Raw genomic sequence first — 20,919 nt, 5'->3', positions numbered from 1 at the left:
TGTAGATGGAGATGTTCATTAAGGCATTAGATTGGACCTCGAGACAAAGTTTGTGTTAGGACTAAGCAACAGGGTGGAGTAAAGCCATTTGTAGCCTCTTCGTTGAAAAAGCTTGCGTGTCATGGTTTATTAGCCTCTTTCCACTGAACAACATTTGGTTGTTTCAATCAACAACACCTCTGTTAACTTTTATACAATTTCCCCATGGGATCAATAAAGTTTTTTGAATCTTAAATCTTTTTCCCCTCAGCCTAAAAAGGTGCAAAAAAAAAAAGGAAGTGCTATTCCATTTCCAATTTTCTTTCCCCAGAGCAGTATTTTTGTGTCCAAATTGCAAATACACTTCAAATCACGTAGTGTACATGCTGTACATGCACAGAGAGCAAATTCAAATTGAGATGACAGGGAAAAAAAAAAATTCTGTTTACAGGAAGACAGATACATACATCAACAAACACACATGCTCAGGAACAAAGTGCACACACATAAGCACGTTCCAGCCTCCCACAGTATACAGATTAACGTGCTAGCTTTTTCTTGTTCATTACAAGACACATCGTCTCCATAGAGACTAATCAATCACCCCACACCTCCAAAACAGCAAAGCTGTCAGGGAATGTGTGTGTTTGTGCATCTGAGTGTGTGCTCTACGTTGAGAAAAGGTTGAGAAAATGCCTGTGGGGGACGTGGTCTACCTTCTACAAGAAAGGCAAAGGCAGCTGGAAAAGTGAGCGAGGTTTGCCTTTTGCGTGTTTTCATGTTCTCACTTTTGGAAGACTTTGGCCGAGGACAGAAACATACAAAAGAAATACATGAATGATGAAAAGGAGATAAATGGGGGTTGATTCAGAGAAGAGGAGGCAAATAGAAATAGAAAGAATAAACAGGGGGCAAAAGGAAGGAGAGAGAGAGAGAGAGAGAGAGAGAGAGAGAGAGAGAGATGGCCATGGCTCAGTGACAGTCTGAACCCTGGCCTTGGGTCCCTGCCATATACTTCCCCTGTTTCCTCTGATAAAGACAGACAAGAACTAGACATCTAGTCATTTGTTTCACTCACTTCCTCTCTCAATCTCTGCCTCCTCTTTTCCATCCTACTCTATCCTCAAACTTCTTGACTTTTCTTTCCCTCTTTTCCCTTTTTTTGGATTTCCATTGAATCTCTTCCATTCCCCTTGTTTCCGCTTTTTAAGTTCACAGCGAGTGACCAATGGGAAATCATTTCTGTCCCAGAGGAGTCACTGTTTTTCTTTTTTCTACGTTCACATGCCCGCAGCTGTCTGAGACCATCTTTCCTTCCTTCCTCCACTCATTTCTTCCTTCCTTCTTTAAAGAACATAATCAGTTTTGTGAACCTCAGTTCCGAGCACATAAAGGCCACATCGGGGTCGATTGAACATCTGTATGAAAATCACTTCGGCTTTACCAAAAGCCCGGCCTGCTGTTCACTTTGTGTCCCAACCCAAGGCGGCTGTTTCTAATAGTGGCTCATAGTAACATCATTTGGCCTGGCTTTATTTATACAAGGAGCCTCATTCTTATTAACTAATCTGCATTTCCAATGTTTGTCAAGCTGACACACACAGAAGTGAGATTGCCATCTTCCCAGCGCTGTTGCCGGCATGCTGAGGACGCTAATGGTTTGTTATGTTTAGCCTGACTTGCATCATTACCATAGAGTCAACAGCTCAGATTGAGGCACAGTGGAGCGTTCAGTCGACGTGTTTTCACTGCAGACAAATGTGGGCTCACACAGGCCTGACATCTGCTAGCTGTTGTGTGCCTTGTAGACATGTAATTCCTACATTCTGCCTACTCTATCATTCCTCAACTCACCGAGGGGACGCCATAGCTTTTTTAGAGTCGTAGGAGTGACTGAAGAACAAGGTTGGAGAAAAGATTTGATCACTCACAGTTGCATGTTCTTTTTTTCTACCTCTTAACCCCATTGATCTGTTCAAGAGAGCATAAATATGTGAATGCTAACACACTCTGCTATTCCGAATAAGAAATGTGTCCATTTCACATCTGTTATGACCTGGGTGATGGCCTGGGATTGTTTTTGCTGCCTGTCTCTCTCCTCCTCCCTGTGTGTTTTGTGTGGGTGTGTCTGAGGTATGGTCTACAGGTGCTGTGCATGGATTGGCCCATTTGAACTAATTGCTGCCACGTGATTGGACAAGATGTTAGCACACTCTTCATATACCTCAGTTGACAGCAGCTTAGGTTATGCATTCGGTTTTTATTTTGTGTATTTGGTTTGGTTTTTGTTTCGTCTGAAGCAGATAAACATCCAACCAAGAACTCTTATGACAATAAAGGGGGATTCAGAACAGGGTCACCATTAAAATGCTAGTGGACTTTCCTGGCATGACCACACTGATTGACAGGCATGCAGTTAAGGCCACGTCAAAGCTTTAAAAGAGACAATCAGACCAGGGACACATCTTCTGTTACCGATCACTATTAAATCCAACCAGAATGCTTTTCATTTAACATTTGATACATTTACAAGAAAACCATCAAGTATAGAACAGCAACGAAGGAACTAAATAAGCTGTTACAGTCAAAGGCTCATTTAAAGAGGCCATATTATGCATGATATCAGCATGCTGTTTATTCTCAGGCTCTACTGAAAATATTTTGAATGGCCTACTCTTTCAATAAGCGCTTATTTTTTATCTTATAATGGACCATTCCGCATTTCCTCCTCTTCAGCTCTGTGTAAAATGGTTTGTTCCTTTAAGGCCCCCATTAACCTCAAGTCCACTCTGTTCTTATTGTCCACGTGCAGATGACTGTGGGTGCCTGAGCAGAGCATGGAGATGTGGCTCTGAGATGAGAAAGGGTGGGCGTGATTTTGTATGTTGTGGGCGTGCAGACCCAAAACAGGGGTCTGGTTATGAACTGGCAACATTTTTGTGTACTACTGTAGGGAACATTTTGGGAGGGTTGGAGAGGCTGTGGGAGGTACTTCAAATATTTGGGAAAGGGGTCAGCAGAGCAGGCAGAGATACAACATTTTGTTTTTGTTTGATTTCTTCTACTGTTCTTTAATATGAACACCCATCGTCACAATAGTTCAATTACAACAACTAAAACGACAAATCATATTCTGCCTCTTTAAAACACAAAGTACTATAAAAAAGTAAAAATATAAGTAACAGGACTTTTCCTCATCCAACTTGAGGCTCTCGAGGCAAAACTGCCAAACCCACTGAGGCAAATTTGTGCTTTCAGAATTGGGCTATATAAATTAAATAAATTTTGATATGAAGAGTAAAGGTATAAAAAGAAAAAGAGAGTTTTGAACACATTTCAATAAGCAGCTGTATTGTAAATTCTAATTTACCACAGGCCATCTGTTCTGTGAAAATACTTCCCCTATCATAAATATCAGATATGTGTCTTGGCTTAATTGGAGCAGTTAATTAATCATACATCAACCATTAGCTGCATATAAATGTAAATCAGCGTAATGATCCTTTACTGTGTCCCTAACATAAGGTGACCTGATGTAGTCTTTTATTAGTGCTTTGATAAGCTCTATGTAGCTTGTCCCTGTTGGCCTCCTGGACCTCTGACCATGCTATTATTATTACTACTAGCTATAGCTCACAGTCAGAACACTGTACCTAGCTTTATTATGCGCGTGCACACGCATGCACACACACACACACGCATAGATACACACACACAAACACAACTTTGTTCTATTTCCAGGGGGTTAGACAAGGACAGAGTCCCCCATGCTGTCCTTGCTGAAGACCTCTGCTATACAAAGGCACAGGCTGGCCCTTGGCAACCACACACACACACACACACACACACACACACACACACCCCTGCCAAACTCTTGCTGGGTGAGTTATGATGTGGTGTTAAGGGAAATAGTGGGACAAGTGAGATGAAGTTAAATGAGAGAAGATAGGGGAAAGGCAAAGAAAAAAGAAAGAGGGGAGACAGAGAGGAGAGACATGGGGGGAGGTTAAGGGTCAACAGTGCTCTTGTTGCCACTAATGAGCCTCAACCCAGAAGGCGAGAGAGAGGGGGGCAGAGGGAGTGAGTTTGGATTCAGCCCGATGAATCACCCATTAAGAGTGTAAGCAGCGACCGAACTGTGGTTTCAGATTATGTAGTACTGGGAAGTACTTATTACCACAGCTTCAGTGCACATTCCCCCTGACAAGGCTGATATCTTTCTATCTCTCTCTCACACACACTTCATATGATATGCACTGTAAAATGTATGTTAATGTACTGAGCATTAATAGAGTTAATTTTACCACAATTAAAATCACTTATAAGTAACATGTTTCAAAGATAATACAGCTCCAGTATGCAATGTCTGTATTTTATCCTGTAATCACACTTAACCTGCAAGATAATTGAGTGACACAGCATGACATGAGTTAGAATATATATATAGCCTCACTGTATTGTTTTAGTGCTTAAAGTTTATTTGATGATTATGTCAGTTCTTTCTCGCTTGAACTAAGCTAACACCACAAATAAATGTTTAATAAATGGACTGTGCCAAAGTGCAAACTAGCATCAGCAGTGTACAATGTTATACAGCCCCAGGTCATCAATGGTCCATGGGGTTAGTAATTGATCCTAAACCTCATAAGCCAAGTGTTTTTCAAAGCAATTGTGTGCCAGTTTGTCTAATACTTGAATGGATAGGGTTAGGGTGACAGTCAGCTTTGACAGCGAATATGCCACAGATAAAATCTGTCTTTAAGGCACAAAGAATATATTTTTTCTTTTTTGACTTTGCATGATTCACTTGACATTTTTAATTGGTGACAAATCAAGCGGCTGCCAGTGCTAGTTCTCTATTTTAGGTACGTATGAGTTGAGTGCAGTCTACATTGGGTCTAGGTAGTTTTGGGTTGATTCATATAAAGTCAAGACTGTTGCGTTAACCTCTATTATGAAATCAAAAAGCCAGTAAAACCTTGTTTAATACAGTATGTGCATATTAATCTCAGTTCACAGCACTGTAGTTTATTGGGAATGAAAGAATCTACATGATAATTGACTTTTCTTTTTAATAAGTTATTTTCAGAGATGCAACAAAACACTGAAATATCACAAGACAAAGAGAGAAAAAGAGGGAGAATGAGTGAGACAGCGAGGTTAAACAGAAAGAAAGAGAGAGAGATGTTGTCAACATGCTCTCCAGAGAGCCAAATGTCTCAAGCATCTCCTCATCCAACGCTGGCATAAACACATCGCTGCAGTCCCATGGAGGATGAGCGAGTGTGTGCGCGAGTGTTTGTGAGTGTGTGTATGTTAAACATAGCTCATGCCTTATTCCCATGTGTGAAAGACAATGTTGAAGCGAGAGTTGTACTACTGAGGCGTGCTGGCTGATGCAATGAACAACAAGACTTGCAGAGTGGAAAAATGGATTTAATTATGTGAGGGTTAGTGTATGAGTGCATCTTTTTTCTTTTTTTTTTTAATAAAGAAAGGCGATGAGAATGGACTGCCAAACTATGGAAGAATAAGTCAACAGCACATACACAAATACACGCGCATACACACACTGTAATACTCCCTTGGCCTACATCCAGGTATTTGTTGTGACTTGGCGTTGGAAGAGGAGAACAACACTGGTTGGCCTTTAGTTTCCCCCTGTGAGCCAATATCTGCTCTCTAATTGGTTGTTAATGACTATGCATGTGTGTGCATGTTTGTCAAGGCATGTGAAAGAGAGAGATAGTGTGTATTTATTTGTGTGTGACAGCATAGGGGGGTGCAGTGGGGATCTTAAACATCTGTCTAACAGACTGGCCCACTCAAAGGTTTGACCTGCATAAACGCAAAGACCCACACAGACATACAAGCATTTGTTGTTTGTGTGCATGTGGGTGGGAAAGAGTGTGTGTCCAGTGGGTAAGAGTAAAGTTTAGAGAAACACACACACACACACACACACACACACACACACACACACACACACACACACACACAGTGGACTCTGTGCAGACATCTGGCAGCACAGGCTGCTCTAATGGCAACAGAACTATGAGCATCTGCATCTCATACTCACACTTGCTCTGAGATGCACACACAGACACACATGCAATTACTAGTCAACTGCAACTGCAGTCAGCATAATGACTATTATAACTGTAAAAAAAAAAAGACAATTTGTCCCAACTAGTCTTTTTGCCAATATCTAAAAGAAAGAATAAGATAACTTGAGAACTGATGCTGAGGGTTGTATTTGTGAACAAATAGCATGATGTCATCAGCGTAGAGTATGTTAATCTAATGGCAATCTCTAAAGGACACAATGGTGAATTGTATGTTACAGTTTTTTTATTCACTGGTAGTTGTGGGACGCAATGTTTATATGAGTGGGTCAATATTGTGTTTGTCTCTTCTGAGTTAGTAGCATGCATAAAAGGAACACACGCATGCAGGTGACACAACACACTCTCAACCTATTTGGTGCTAATCAACTTATAATTGGTTTGTGGCACATGCCAACAAATGCATTAGCATGCCATTAAACTGGGTGAACTGGGGATGGATGTAAAAACGTTGGTTTAAAATATTAAAATGTTCAGGTTAAATTGCAGATGCTTTAGATGCTTAGTTATTCCCGTCAAGCTGTAAGATATCCTTCAAACATGCTGACAATTACTAATTTGATGTATTTTTAAGCACAGATACACTCATGCCATTTGGTTTCTTTGGGTTAGTTTCCATTTTTGCATTCAGAGGAAGGGTTACAATTTCTCCTTTTAAAAGTTCTAAACTTTTCTGTTGAGATCACAAGTGGAGGGAAGGCACTTCGACATTTCGGCATCTGTTGTTTTGGCTTGGGTGAAATGAGGAGCATTAAGTTGGAGATGGAGGGAGAGCCTGGCAGGAAGGAGATGTGCTCTGGTGGAATGAAAAGCTGCAGGCAAAAGACAAAGAGAGAGAGGGAGATTGAGAGAGAGAGAGAGAGAGAGAGAGAGAGGATTCAACCCCTTAGGTCAGAGTCAGAGGAATATCTGGGATGCCAAGAGATGAGCATTTATTTTGCAGCTAGTTTATTCCACACAATTTAGTCATCCTCTACTGATACTTAAAGCTTGTTCGCTTTCATTTTGGGATTCTTTCATTCTTTTCCTTTTTGCTTTCCCTTTGTTTTTGTCACTCCCCCTCTCTGATTGAAAACAGATGTGTGAATGTGTGGAGCCAAACACAATTCAGAAAAGAAAACACACAGGCCTACAACCCTGAAATGTGAACACAGAGATCAGACATGCGGGGCTGGTGCGTCCATATTGTAAACTGGGCAACTGCCTAGAGAGGGGCACTTGGGCAGGGGTGGCAAAATTTGCTTCCACCTTCTTAAAAAAAACAAACATATGAATTGCTGAAGAATGTGTCCATCGGGCTCCCTTTCCAAATGCAGTCATGTTCACCTCTGACAATGGGGTTTTTTTCTGATGCTTTATTGCATAGTGAATGTTTCTAACCCTCCATTGCAGTTTCTTCAGAAGACTGCAAAACCTCAACAAGACATTGGTGATAGAGAATGCCATTAAGACCCTTTGCTGCAATAAAGGCAGTGTACATTCCTAAAAAAAATTAGCTTTGTTTGCTCTGTAGAGATTGGTATTAATTAGAAAACAGCTGTGCTGCCAAGACTGCTGTATCGAATTTAGAGCCCGGTTTTTAGAATATTAATGCAGACATGTCGTGTGTCATTTGTGTATCCATTCATGAGCACTATTGAGGGTCTGTCACTTCCGACAAATTCCCAAACCTTTCTGTTTTTTTCCATTTCCCCAATAAAATTAAGTCAGTGCTTGTCCAAGACTACCCCCATTTCTTCCTCCATTCTGTAACACAGGCTTCCATGAATACAGGGAAGCCTCATCAGCTCTAATATTTGTTACACACAATATACTTTAAAACACCGTGAAAAACGTTTTTGGGATAATTGATTTAATTGCAGAGAGGTTAAAGGACATTGAATCATGAAAGTGAGCCTGTTGCTTTGGCTCATAAAAAAAATCAAGGTGGGACATATTTAAAGTCCCTGCCAGTTTCTGAATTCTTCAAGACAGAATAACTTTTGTATATTTTAATTTTATGAATGTGGACAGAAAATCAAAACATGCAGAGCTGAGGAATCCTGTAGAGGTGGAGACAGAGATATGTGGGAAGAGATGGCTTGGCTCCAGGGTTCCAGTGTCATTTGGCGACATAGGTTAATGTGTCACAGTGGGACAGCAGCTTGCTTTACCCCAGATAGCCCCAGTCATCAACTGAGCTAATTCCACATGGAAAGCTCTAGTCTGGCATGTCCTTTTTCTGGCACAGCAGACATTTGTTGAAAGCAGTGATGCACATTTGTAACACTCCGCCAGCTAAAATTTGTATTTTAATCTTTGTATTGGTACTTTAACTTCATATGGGGCTGTGAGGTATCTGAATCCAAATCGGTGGATGCAGATACCCACAATTTAACAAGTTATTTCTTAAAGCAGTAGAACATCGTGTGCAGTATGCGTTTCTCGAATAAATGCATATTCTTTCTTTACCCTTAAACCCAACCCGCTAGTGTTGCAAAGCTACTTTCCTTCACAACTGCCAAGATCTACAGTGCAAGAATTCACCCAGTACGTGCAAGTGTGTGAATGTGAAAACATTTTTCAGCACACAAGTGTGAGTTCCGACACAAAAATTGGAGAAACATTCGGGTATTAACTCATTTACTTCTTTGTGATGGAAAAAGCAGGAGTGTGCCAAAAATGCAGATCTGTACCAATGGTAAGTTAAATTAGGTTCGTGGACTTTAACTAAGCTGAATAATTATCTCTAGCAGATCACGAAACAACACGACGTTCAGTTGAACTTTCTATAATATCTTTATTGTAAATATGAACATTACTGTTCAAACACTTACCTCAATGTGATAATTAACACTTGATCGTTGCTGCTACTCGTGCTGCATACAGTTATCTTTACTCTGTCAGGGTTATGAGCTTAGTATGCACAAAGAGTTATTGGGCTTGATAGATAGGAAGATGGACAGATACAGTTTATCGTCTGAGTAGGGGACACATCTGCTACATCAAACATCTGCGTGTTTGCCAAAATGTTCTTTCTATGTAACATGAGCCAGATGATGCTCTCTGAGCTACGCTGTCCATCTGAGCACAGCCGACTATAATCTCTGTAGTCTGAACTAAAGCCATTCCTGACAAGCCTTAATCCAATTATTACAGACCACCACAGGGATTCACCCAAATTTTGGAGCCTGTAAAATACTGCATTGCCGTTTAGTGAAAGTGGTGGGCACAGGCTGACAGAGAAAGACAGAGGGGCAACCTACAGCATATACATTCACACACAAAAGCTAAAGTTACAACTGAACATACGATTTTTGCTTTCCAGAATTTTCAGGGTTTCAGGATCAAAAATCTATTTTATAGAGATGGTATCATAGAAAGATAGAACAATTGCTTAGAGTGATGGCAGGAACCCCGCAGCACTGTCAAATGACTGAACTCTATCCTTGCATGGTTTTAAGAGTTAGATAATTAAAATATTGAATCCTTCATGTCAAGATCAAGCTCATCCTTAAAGCATGGACATCATTTTTTCTGTTACTCAGCTTAAGAAATACAATTTGTTACTTGTGCAAGTGCTAATGTAAGATGAGTTTCATAACAAAGTAATGAATTTTTCAAACACGATGCTACCATTTGGAAACATTCTGCTGAAGTCTGACTTGTGCAAAAGGAGGTTCTTCCCCATCACTATCAGGATCAGACTTCAGTTTATAGATGACTGTATCACTAGTGTGTTAATCCATGTACCTGCCATTATGGAAGTTCAAGCACAGCACAAGAGAATATGTATTATTCATAATGACTTGTTCAATGACCCATTGGCTTAGGAGACGTGGAGGCCACACCTTCAGCCAATCCCAGTAGGTGCTCATGGATAATTCAGATATTTCATCAAAAGCCTGTTTTTTTAATTGCAAGGTGGCACAGAATTTATTGATGCTCCTAAAATTTCAGGAAGCACCATAAAGTTCAATGAAGATGTTCACGGATTTTTAATATTTGTTGTTTATAACTCACTCAGACTGTTCTGTAACTGTGTGTGTGTGTGTGTGTGTGTGTGTGTGCATACATATGTCTATATCAAACTACAATGTTCTTTGTGCCATATCTCGTCTACCAGTGCCTGTTAAGCTACAGTAGCAGTAAAACCTAAACACAGCTAGGACAGCACACACACACACACACACACACACACACATACACACACACACACACACACACACACAGTACTTGCATCTCTGCAATCACATATACAAACAATTATGAATAATTAAAGATACAAATGCATTTTAATGAACACGTGTTTGCACCAACACACATGAAACCCACACTATCCCATACAAACACAAATATACAGCCACAGCATGAATGTACATCAATAAATAATTACACTCTTCATTAGATGCTGCAGGTCAGCAGTTTGTGAATGTGCTGCAGAGATTTGTATCGTGCATGGCCCGCACTGGTTTGTGTAAAGGCACAAAGTTGTTGGCTTGTTGACCCAGCTAACCAGCTATAGGAGATATTAATTGGACACTCAGGGCATTCTGTTCCTTCTGGGCAGATTGTTTGGTCAACTCAAAAATGATATTTGACACAGAAAATTACAGTTTAGGGTTTGGAAAATCGCTAGACCACTTAACCATGTCTAATGCCAGCCGACATAAGCCTATAGCAGCCATTAATCCATTTTGTTATGTGCAGGAGTTAACAATGAACACTGCTGTGCTAAAAATTTAGCTCACAGGCATCATTCATACTATAGTTGGATGTGAATTTCCCAAATGAGAATTCACTATAAATTAGGAAGATTTTGCAGCATGGTGTGCACCACTTGATTTAGCCCGAGGCAGAAAATATCACAAGACAAAAACATATGGGGAGAGGGTTACGGCTAAAGTCATTAAACTGACTTGAGGTATGTAACATTTTGCTGTGTCATGCATCAAAATGTCTCAGGAGGCAACAGAGAAAACTGCACCTCATCAAAAAGTGTTTCCCCCCAAAGGGCTGTATTCTTGACAGCTTTTGACAGCAATTCACCTCAGCGCCGCATGTATTTATCACTGCACTGCCACAAAAATTCATCTTTACAAGTCACTTAGTCTCCCACTGAGTCATAAAACTTGAGTTCTTTAAAACAAGGGTGAAATTCTACCTGCAGGCTGACATAATACCATTTATTTCCAGACTTTTTACACCTGCTCCAACAGAAACAAAGTCAATATTGTAGTAAAATAAAGTACGGCAATGATACATTTTGAGTCCGGAACCATAGGCTGACTTTGACTTTGTAGGTGTTTTGGCTCCAATACAGAGCATTATATATATATGGTTCCTTCTTGAGCCTTCCTAAAATAATATCCTTTAAAAGCATCATGTATGGATGCAGAAAAGCATTTTTTAATCCAAATGATGTGGGTAAAGCAGAGTTAGAGCTTCTTTCAGCTCACTGTTTTGGCACGGTTGCCAAGTTTCCTATTGGAGTTACATCTCTCTGTGCTTAGTGTTTAGCATCAAGCTAAAGCTACTGGTGAACAGTATGTAAAGGAAGTAGAAAGCCAGGAATTTCCTCAACAACTGGTGGAGACCTATGGCTGGACCACTCTGCCATGTCCACTTCCAGAATTTCTTTATTTTTATTTCTTTAGCATTTTTTATTTTTATTAGTTTTTTATTTTTTGTCCTTTCTGCTTATCCCGTGTGTTCAGGGTCACTACGGTGGATCATTGTCCGCATGTTGATTTGGCACAGTTTTTAAGAGTGTTTACAGTGTCGTGTTTACAGCTTCCTTACAGTTTCCAAAAGTAACGTGCTTAAAATCACAAGCTGTATACAAGTATTTGTATTAGAGATGGCGAGAGAGACAGACAACGATACAGTACTACAAAACCCATTAACCTCAGCCACTAGTGTGATGTGCAAATTGAATGTCTGGTAAATTTTCCTTTGAGATGTGTTGCAGCCATCAAATTCAAAATGAGCTAATATTTTCCATGAAATTGTAAAATGTCTCAGTTTCAGCATCTGATATGTTGTTTATATTCTTTGGGGAATAAAATATGGGTTGATGAGATTTGCAAATAATTGGGTTCTGTTTTTATTAACATTTTACACAATGTCCTAACTCTTTCTGAATTGGGGTTGTACCTTTATAACCTTTTTTTTTTTTTTTTAAAAGAACCGGCAATGTGCTCATCATTTACACTGGTGCTTCAAGCAGGACATTTTATGTTCATTAATGCATAATGGAGGTGCTCGAATTGCAAGTCACAATTCTTTTTTAGCAAAATATTTTTGCTAAAAAGGGAATAATCTTTGGTAGACTAAAGGCCTGAAATAGATTCTCCCACTGTGACACTTTATAAAACATTACAGTTTACATAAAATGATATGCATTTATCTAGATCCTTTTCAGGATAGACAATGTATGGTGTTTATACGCATCAACTCATGAACTTGTTCACATCAAACTTTAAGCAAAATAATAATGAGCCTGACGTTAGTGCAGTCATTAGAGCATCGAAATTTCCCATCCTGCAGACCCCAAGCGTGATGGGAAGTGGGGGATCCATCCACTGTGGCACAGGCCAACAGTACTGAAACATACAAGAATGAAGCAATGAATTGACATGGACACACACACACACACACACACACACACACACTACAGTCACCAACTGTCAGGAAGAAAGAATACCACAGAAATAAACTATAATCTAGCCAGCAGTGATCAACACTTGATAAATATTAATAAACACTATTATGTTCAGACAAAGTTGAGACAGTGTGAGTTAGAGAGGGAGGGAATTGAAAGGGGGGGGGATTGCCTCTGTTATTGCAGGCAATTTTCCCTCTATAGTCCACCTTGTGCTTTTGCAGACAATACGGGCCTATGTGCATGCACACACACACATTCCCCTTATTATCAGCCCATTTTCCTCTGTTTGTTTTGCCTGCTGTTTTGTCGCTCTGCTTTAGAGGCCAGAATAAGAGGTGCACATACATACACACACAAATGAGCATGCAAAGAAAGAAGTATACAGAGATTGGGAGATGCAAAAAAAATAAGATAAAGTGAGTCCTAAGCACACACACACACACTCACAGTCACACACAGGATAGTATCTCTCTCTCAGTCTGAATCAGTCTCATTAGTCATGCTGAGGCTGTAGCATTGCTGGCTTGGCCTGCTTACAGAGCTGTAGAGCTGGACGACAGCCCACACCCAGCGAAGGTCACCCACCGCTCAGTTTTAACTCTCAAGAGACCAAAACTGGCCTTTCTCAGATAATGAGTGGACATAAAGATGCACAGGGAGAGACCTGCAATTTCATGACACGGACCTCCGGGAGAAATTATTCACCTGAACTAAAGTACTTAGGACAACTCGAAGAGCCAGATTGCTTATAATGCATGACAGCACTGGTTGTTTGTCTAACATATACCAAGAAGTTCTAAAAAGAGAAGACATGTAAAATAATAATCCCAACAATAGCTATAGCACCTGAACATGTTGTCTTCCTTAAAAAAAAAAAAAAAAACATAACCATTCGAGCACAGCTACACACTTACATAACAGAAAAGTGTTTTTGTGTTTAATAAATAGCTTTTTTTGCTTATGGCTGTATACTTTTGTATAGTGCTTGTCCACCTTCTTCCAAAGCGCATTACAGTCTTGCTTCTCAATCACCCATTTACAGACAGTGATGGTTGCAGAGCACCCACCAGGAGCAACATGGGGTCCAGGAGAAGGCAGGGATCGAACCACTGAGCCCTCAGCTGGTGACCTGCCGCTCTATCTCCTAAACAACTGCAGCCTTTAAAAGTTACATTGCAACATATATATCAGGTGACAGTGACTGTTACCTTCTGCTTTGTCTCAAACTGACGTACATTCTGACACAGATTGTGAAGAGGATTGTATTAGATTCATTTGGACATTTTGCCATGAAATAGTCTGACGTGATCATTGTTGTCACACAGTATAAGGTGTCTTGACTTACAACCAAACTGACTTTTTGTCTTCGGTTGTGTACGAGAGTATTAAGTGCTTTAAAAAGATTCTGTCCACTTTGGGGAGTTTTGTTAACGGACTTACCGCTACGACATGAAAAAGATGATGAGTATGGAGAACAGAGAGTAGAGATAGTGTATGACGTCAATCTGTATTACATAATTGGAGGTAGCGTACAGAAATATGTGCTTGGCAGTGAACAGGGAAACCTGATTTCATGTTGAAGTTGGCTCATTGCATTTTGGCGAATCTGCAACATTCGGAGTCATGCTGCATTGGTTTCTGCTTTCACAGCAACCTCAGCTGTACTAAAGAAAATGTCTAAATGTGGTGATCGTGAAGCAATTATGAGCATCCTGACACTGCTATCACTTTAAAGATTAATCCACGGTGATTCTAACAGCATGTGCACGACATAGTTGCATTCCTACTGTAAGTTAGGACTCTGAGAAGTCATTTGTCACTCACACAACCCATGTCATTCTGCCGTTCCTGGTCACAAAGTGAGCAGACAAACGTAGCAAATGTGACGCCACAGTGCACAGATACAGGGTACGTTTTCCTGCATGCTGGTCGCATAACTCTGTGTTTTCTTAAGTGACACAAAACCTGCCGGTCCTGTACTTCTCTGTACTTATAGGAGAGTGCCAGATCAGCTCATAGCATGGATGACATTATTATGACATTAGACTCTCAAGGACTTAAAAAATATATACGGCTTTTTCCATTATATGCGATCTATGCCACCTGAGCCAAAAGAGGAAAATTGGAATTGGACTTGGATGGAGTTCAAGTCAATTTTAGATGGAGTGTGGAATTGGAACCATAAAGTTCCTTCTTTTAGTAGCCACTGTCCTGATAAAAATGCTCAATGATAATCCACTGCAATCGGAATGTGGGAGTTGTTTCATATATTGTTAAGACGGTGAAAAGGATTTAATGCAATAATAAATTTTTCGATCAGATTTTAATGATCTTCTCAACGGAACACAACGATGAAGTTTGATAGATGTGATTGTCGGCCGACTGACCTGACCTTGTCTCCTTAAATGAGCCGCTTTGAAAGTTTCCACATGACACTAGCACAGAGGCAACGAACTGTCATAGCTCTCGTCAGGAAACACTGCACATGCCTGTGCAAGGAGATGATGAATTCATCACAGAGACGTCCCAGAGCGAGCTCTGCTGACACGACCTTGATCGATCGCAAGCAGAACGACAGATGGCCATAAAGGACAATCATGTAACTGTATGCTCATTAGCATAATGACATGCATATACAGTACGCTTCAGACTACAAGGCCACATGGTGCTCGCACAGCACCGGTGGGCTTGTGAAAAAGAGGTAATGTTATTGTCTCGCATGAGCAGTGACAGATTAAATTAGCAACTAAAGCAAGAATATGCCGAAAGTGCTTCAGTTATTTGATGCTGATGTTGTTTTCCCATCTAAACACATATAATTTCTTCAAGAAGAAAAACAAGAAGAAAAATTAGCAAGAAAACAGAACTACAGGTGAAATGCATGTTTATTTAAACCCAATGTAACTGAAACATGCGAGTGCCGCTAAAATACTGCAACATGACAAGTGATTAGAGCGATCATCCAAACAGTCACAGGTTTGATCTACAGCTGCCAAACGACCCAGCAAAGCACAAAATTGAACCTTCTTCTAATTTCCCCCACTTGTTGTCAGGTCCCCAAAATTTGTCACATTACATAGGCGATAATGAGCAAATGGACAAAGTCCATTTCACAATGTGATTAAACCAGGGTTTAGGTTATAATGTAGATTTTGTGGGTGCTTTTATTGGGGGGAAATCAATGATCTGACAACAAATTCATGCGCGATGATTACTATGACAAAAAAAAAGTAAGAAGCCCATGAGCAGTGATAAACAAAAATGCCCTGCACACGTCCCGGTTCATCATGTTACAGGCAAAACCAACAGCAGATAAGATCAGAGGGCCATGACAAAGCTGCCTGCACAAAGCTTTTTAAATTACTTATCGCACAACATTAGATTTTAATTAGCATTTAAACTTTCACTGCTGCATTAAAAATGTTATTGACTATTTTTGAGAACTCTACCCCCAAACATCTTGATGCTTCTGGGGTAGCTCCGGTGTTTAAAGCCTCCCTTGCTCCCTGTAATCTGAACACTGAATGTCGTTTTAAAAAAATGATAAAAAATAGCTAAATTGGGTGAATAACAATCTTAGTTTTGAGTACTAACATTTGCTAATTAGCTCTCCACAAGTACAGCTGAGACTGTTGAGAATGTCATTAGTTTTCTAGATATGTGGTCATAAACCAAGCTAAGGGAGAAAATTAAAATGCGACAGTTAGTGGATAATCAAAGATACAAGTGATTATAATTTATCCTGAAGGGAATATAAATCAATACTAAATGTTGTGGCCGTCCATCCATTTTACTCACACATGTCAGCTTCATGTTGGTGTTACTGTGGAAGACTTGGCAGGGAAAACCAAAGTCAATATAATACATTATCTGGGAAGCATGTTTGTGTGTGTACAACATTTTCTTACAATCCATCATGGAAAGTGAGATATCCAATACAACACCTTGCTGACCAAAGTAATTCACATACCCAAAATAACATCATAAAAATAAAAGTAAAACAAATTTGAGTAAAAGAAGATCAGTAACAAGGAATAAAATCAAAATTCAAAGCTGAAGTATTACGTTTTAAGCAAATACTTAAAAGCTGGTGAGATCAGTTAGGGCCATACATGTGTCTTCAAATGTTCAGGACATTGCATTGCAATTATTTTCCATATTTTTTCTCCCTCCACATGTTTCTTCATCCCTTCCTTGATTACTTTCACATTTTCCTGTTTCCTTCCTGTGTTCCCACATCTTGTCTTCCTGACCCATCTGTCTGCTGTCCCCTTGCCTTTTTCACACATTAACTTCCTTCTTTCCTCCTCCTTTTCCTTTCATCCTTAGCCCCCTCTGTCCATACCCTCCTTTCCTTCTGATCAATCCCACTTTTGCTCCTATAAAATCTATGTCTCTAACTCTCATTTTCCATCACTCTACTCCTCTTCTTGCCTGTTCCCTCCACATTGTATGTTCGGACCACATCTGGGCACTGGCTTTAGACACTAAAGTCACTCTGTACCTCATCATTCAGTGCAGAGTCAAGGAGAAAGCAGAAAGAGATGGTGAGAAAGTCAAAATTTAAGAGGCAGGGACCAGAGGGAATAAGCTTAATAGGAGCAAAACAACCACGAGTGTAAAAATGAAGGAGGTGACAGGTTCAAAATGAAGACAAAGAAAAGAGGTTGGAGAAGCGAAACAGAGGCAGATCAAGAAAAAGTAAGATAAAAGAAGCAACAGAGAAGAAAGGGGGTTAGCAAAATAAAATACATCTTTATGCAAATGATGGGGCTAGTGTGAAAGACCTGAAAGAGAAAGAGAAGATGGGATCGCAGAGAGAAACGGCGACAGAGAGGTGGAGAGCAGTCCAGAGATTTATGGCAGGTTGTTATGGAGCACCAACTGAATAACAGAAGGTGAGACCAGGTGAATTATTCATGAGTATACAGCACTGTGCGTGTTTGTGTGACACGTGGGAGATGGGAGTAGGTTAAACACACACATATACACACTTAAGTCTCCACAGGCACCCTTAGGCTCAGCTCATCTGTGAGGAAAAGAGAAGACAAGCCTCCCAGAAACCTGTGGACACAATTAGTCCTAATGCTCAGGGAGACAACTGTTGTGTCTTAGGACTAGGGGACTATGGTCTCATAAAGAATTAAACTTAATTTCATATACACTACATTTCATATTTCACTATGAATACCAAGTGATATATTTTATTTAATCAGCTTTTATGGAGCTAAAGACACAGAGGTGTTTTTTTTTTTTAAAGTTAGAGCCCAAAAACACTGCCTACCTTTTTACAGGTAGACTGTGGAAATAACCATACAATGATATAACGTACTATGCAGTCATGCATCTGTTCACTTACTGTGTCTATGAATAAATACAGCTTCCCTCATAAGATGATCGTGGTAAATGTACTGCATTTGTGCCTTACAGTCTCCCACAGTTCTATAACACTGGATTGTAAAAACCACTGAGACAGCATTTATTTCATGTGGCAGTAATTGTGCAAACCCACCTACACTGTGGTTGCTTTGGCTCAAACTAGGGTGGAAAATGTTACTTTGTAGTATTTGTTGCAATTTGTTGAGATGCCTACTTTCCACTTACAGGTTAACCGAGGAATGTTTAAAAGACACACTAAAGCAGCTTTTGATATTTTGCCATCTTGCCAGGGTGGAGATTCTGGCTTTGTAGGTAAGGTGGACGTGAAAATATGACAAATACGGAAAAACGTCTTCAGTTACCACATATTTCAGTTAAATGCGAGGCTAATGTTGGAGTGTGAGATATTTTTTCCCCCTTACAGTTGACCTTTGATTGTTTTCACTGCTAAGAAAATGCCAAGCAAACAGTTATCTGCATTTTCACCTACAGACACAAACAAACCGAATTACGTTAATGCATCACAGTTGGACAGAATCTTATAAGATATGCTGGGTTTTAAAACAATCTAAGCCGAAGACCACTGAATTGGTTTTGGCAAGGTCCAAGGTAAAGACAAGCTGTCCAACTGCTTTCCAGCTGAAGGAGAAACGAAACCACACAAAGCCACTGAAACTCACAAAACACTTCTTATTCCAGGAACTAGAAACCACACTTAAAATTGAAAAGGTTTTGTGAAACGGGCTAATGTGTTTTCAATTGTCATGCACAGTACAGCTAAAGATCACAGAATCGAGATTAGGATTGTAACTCGATTATGTCTACGGTCTAGAACACTCACCGAGTTGATGCAGGCCAGCTCCTTGTTCAGTAGCCAGGGCAGGGAGAGTTTTCCCTCTCCTTTGTAGCACGACTGAATCCTGTCTTTAATCCTCTCCTTTATCCGCCTCATTGTGAACAGACACAAAGCCGACTCCTTGGGTGGCTTGGCTCTGTTCTTCTGACCCTGGGCGAATACGGTAAACAGAACCTCCTCGTGCTCTTGAATACCAAGGGCGCGTGCCAAACGGGTCCCAGGCCGGGCTAAATAAGCATCCTGAATCAAGCGGTATTCCACTCCGTCCTTGGTGCAGCCAATTGGGAACTCAACGTAGGAGTAGAATTTGGGATCGTCAACACATAAGCGAACAATTTTAGAGGTGAAGAACTGTTCGCTGCTTGCATCTGGCGAGGTGAGCTGGGTGTCAAGCTGTAAGGTGAGATAATACACAAACTGCTCACTGTTGAAGCCATAGATGTAATAGATGTCAAATGCAGGAAACTTGGAGAGAGTGTCTGAGGGAATCTTGAGCTGCGAGGAGACAAACTCATCCTGGTAGACAAAGCTGAACATATCTGCATTCTCTTCATTGGACATTAACTTACGGCTGGACAGCGTTGGGAAGTACTCAGATTTCCCATCGATGGGCGTGCCGACGAAAAGTTTCCCACCTTCACCAAAAAGATCCGGGGAGATCACAACACCCGACATGGTGCCTGCTTCAGTGACACTGGAGAGATAATGCTCTTTACGATGGTGGGGCTCACCAAGCTTGAACAAATCATCCAGACGCAGGAATTGGCATATTCCCTGGGAAGTACTCCCACAAGCAATTAAGCGGTTGTGGGCGGCATCAAGTAGCAAGAGTTTATTGACATTGGAGGTCTGTACCAGCTCGTGGGGGCAGGATTGGACGCCGGGTGGAGGATAACAGCGAGGGTTGTCTGTGACAGGGCCGGTAACGTGGCTTCGCAGCTTGGTGAGGTTGCTCGACAGCTTGTAGATCCAGTTGACAGCACCCAGGTAGACCTCACCAGTTTTGTTGTGGACCACCAAATGCGTGAGGCCTCCTTCAGGTGGGGAGAAGGAGAGGAGGGAGGAGGAGGATGAAGGAGTGGAAGTGGAGGGCATGGAGAGAGAAAGCAGCATAAAGAGGATGGGGAGGATGAGACGGGGTGGGCTGAGGTGAGAGGACATGGCGGTGAGGGGAGGGGAGGTGTGAACGTGCAAATGTTTTGTGTAACTTCGAGTGTGTAATCTTCGGTAAGGTCAGTCAGTGCTGTACAAGACTGCAGGTTACAGCGAAACAAAAGAAGAGTTTCCGAGTAATTAACTTCCTCTTCCTTTTTTCCTCCTTTCTCCGCTGTTTTTATAACCTCATCCCCTGATCCTCAGCCTCGTCTGCCACCAGCCCTGAGAAAGAGAAACAGAGCAAAATCTTAGCAAACACAGATGTCAATATATTCGTGGAGTTTCAGAGATCTGACAAGGAGAATTCATTTGTTTGAATCAAAACGACAAGGCATTTAATATTCGCCCACAGACTCAGACTCTGAGGCCTCGGTGCTGAAGTCCAAAAAAACAAACGAGGGCACTATCGGCTTTGTTTTATTGACTTCTTGACTCTTGGCTCGCACCACTCTGTAGAGTGCATCTTTTAAAAGAAGACAGGGGCAAACATTGCTCCTCCGCGCATCGATTGTCTGGAGGTATTAAAGGATAGAGCAGACAAAGTGCACATACACACAGAAACATATACACACCTTGAACACACTCAAAAACACATCCTGTGACACAAGTAGGAAAATCTTTAGATGTATTTCTAAACCGGTTGTGTGTGCAAGACAAAATGAAACGCACACACAAAACGTACATATGAAAACATGCCCGGGCTGAGCCACTGATGTGCCGAATTAGGATACTGGAGTAAACACCCATGAATTAAATGTTGGGCTGAAGGGAGAATCCTA

At 40.8% G+C, this 20,919-nt stretch overlaps 1 protein-coding gene across 5 annotated transcripts in view; it reads right to left on the bottom strand.

The window, feature by feature from the left end:
• LOC137139671 (plexin-A1-like) overlaps positions 1–20,919 on the bottom strand; it is a 236,566-nt gene that overhangs the window by 182,193 nt on the left and 33,454 nt on the right. For all 5 annotated transcript variants that reach the window (XR_010916376.1, XM_067527255.1, XM_067527256.1 and 2 more), the window contains exon 2: positions 18,971–20,362. Coding sequence is in view for 4 of the 5 variants with exons in the window: in XM_067527255.1 (XP_067383356.1) it covers positions 18,971–20,146 (1,176 nt within the window). In the remaining variant the exon portion in view is untranslated. The remainder of the gene's footprint in view (positions 1–18,970; positions 20,363–20,919) is intronic.

The sequence above is a fragment of the Channa argus genome, chromosome 13, assembly GCF_033026475.1.
Source record: "Channa argus isolate prfri chromosome 13, Channa argus male v1.0, whole genome shotgun sequence".
NCBI lineage: Eukaryota > Metazoa > Chordata > Actinopteri > Anabantiformes > Channidae > Channa > Channa argus.
The sequence above is the reverse complement of the archived record's forward strand: the minus strand, read 5'-3'. Positions and strand labels throughout refer to the sequence as shown.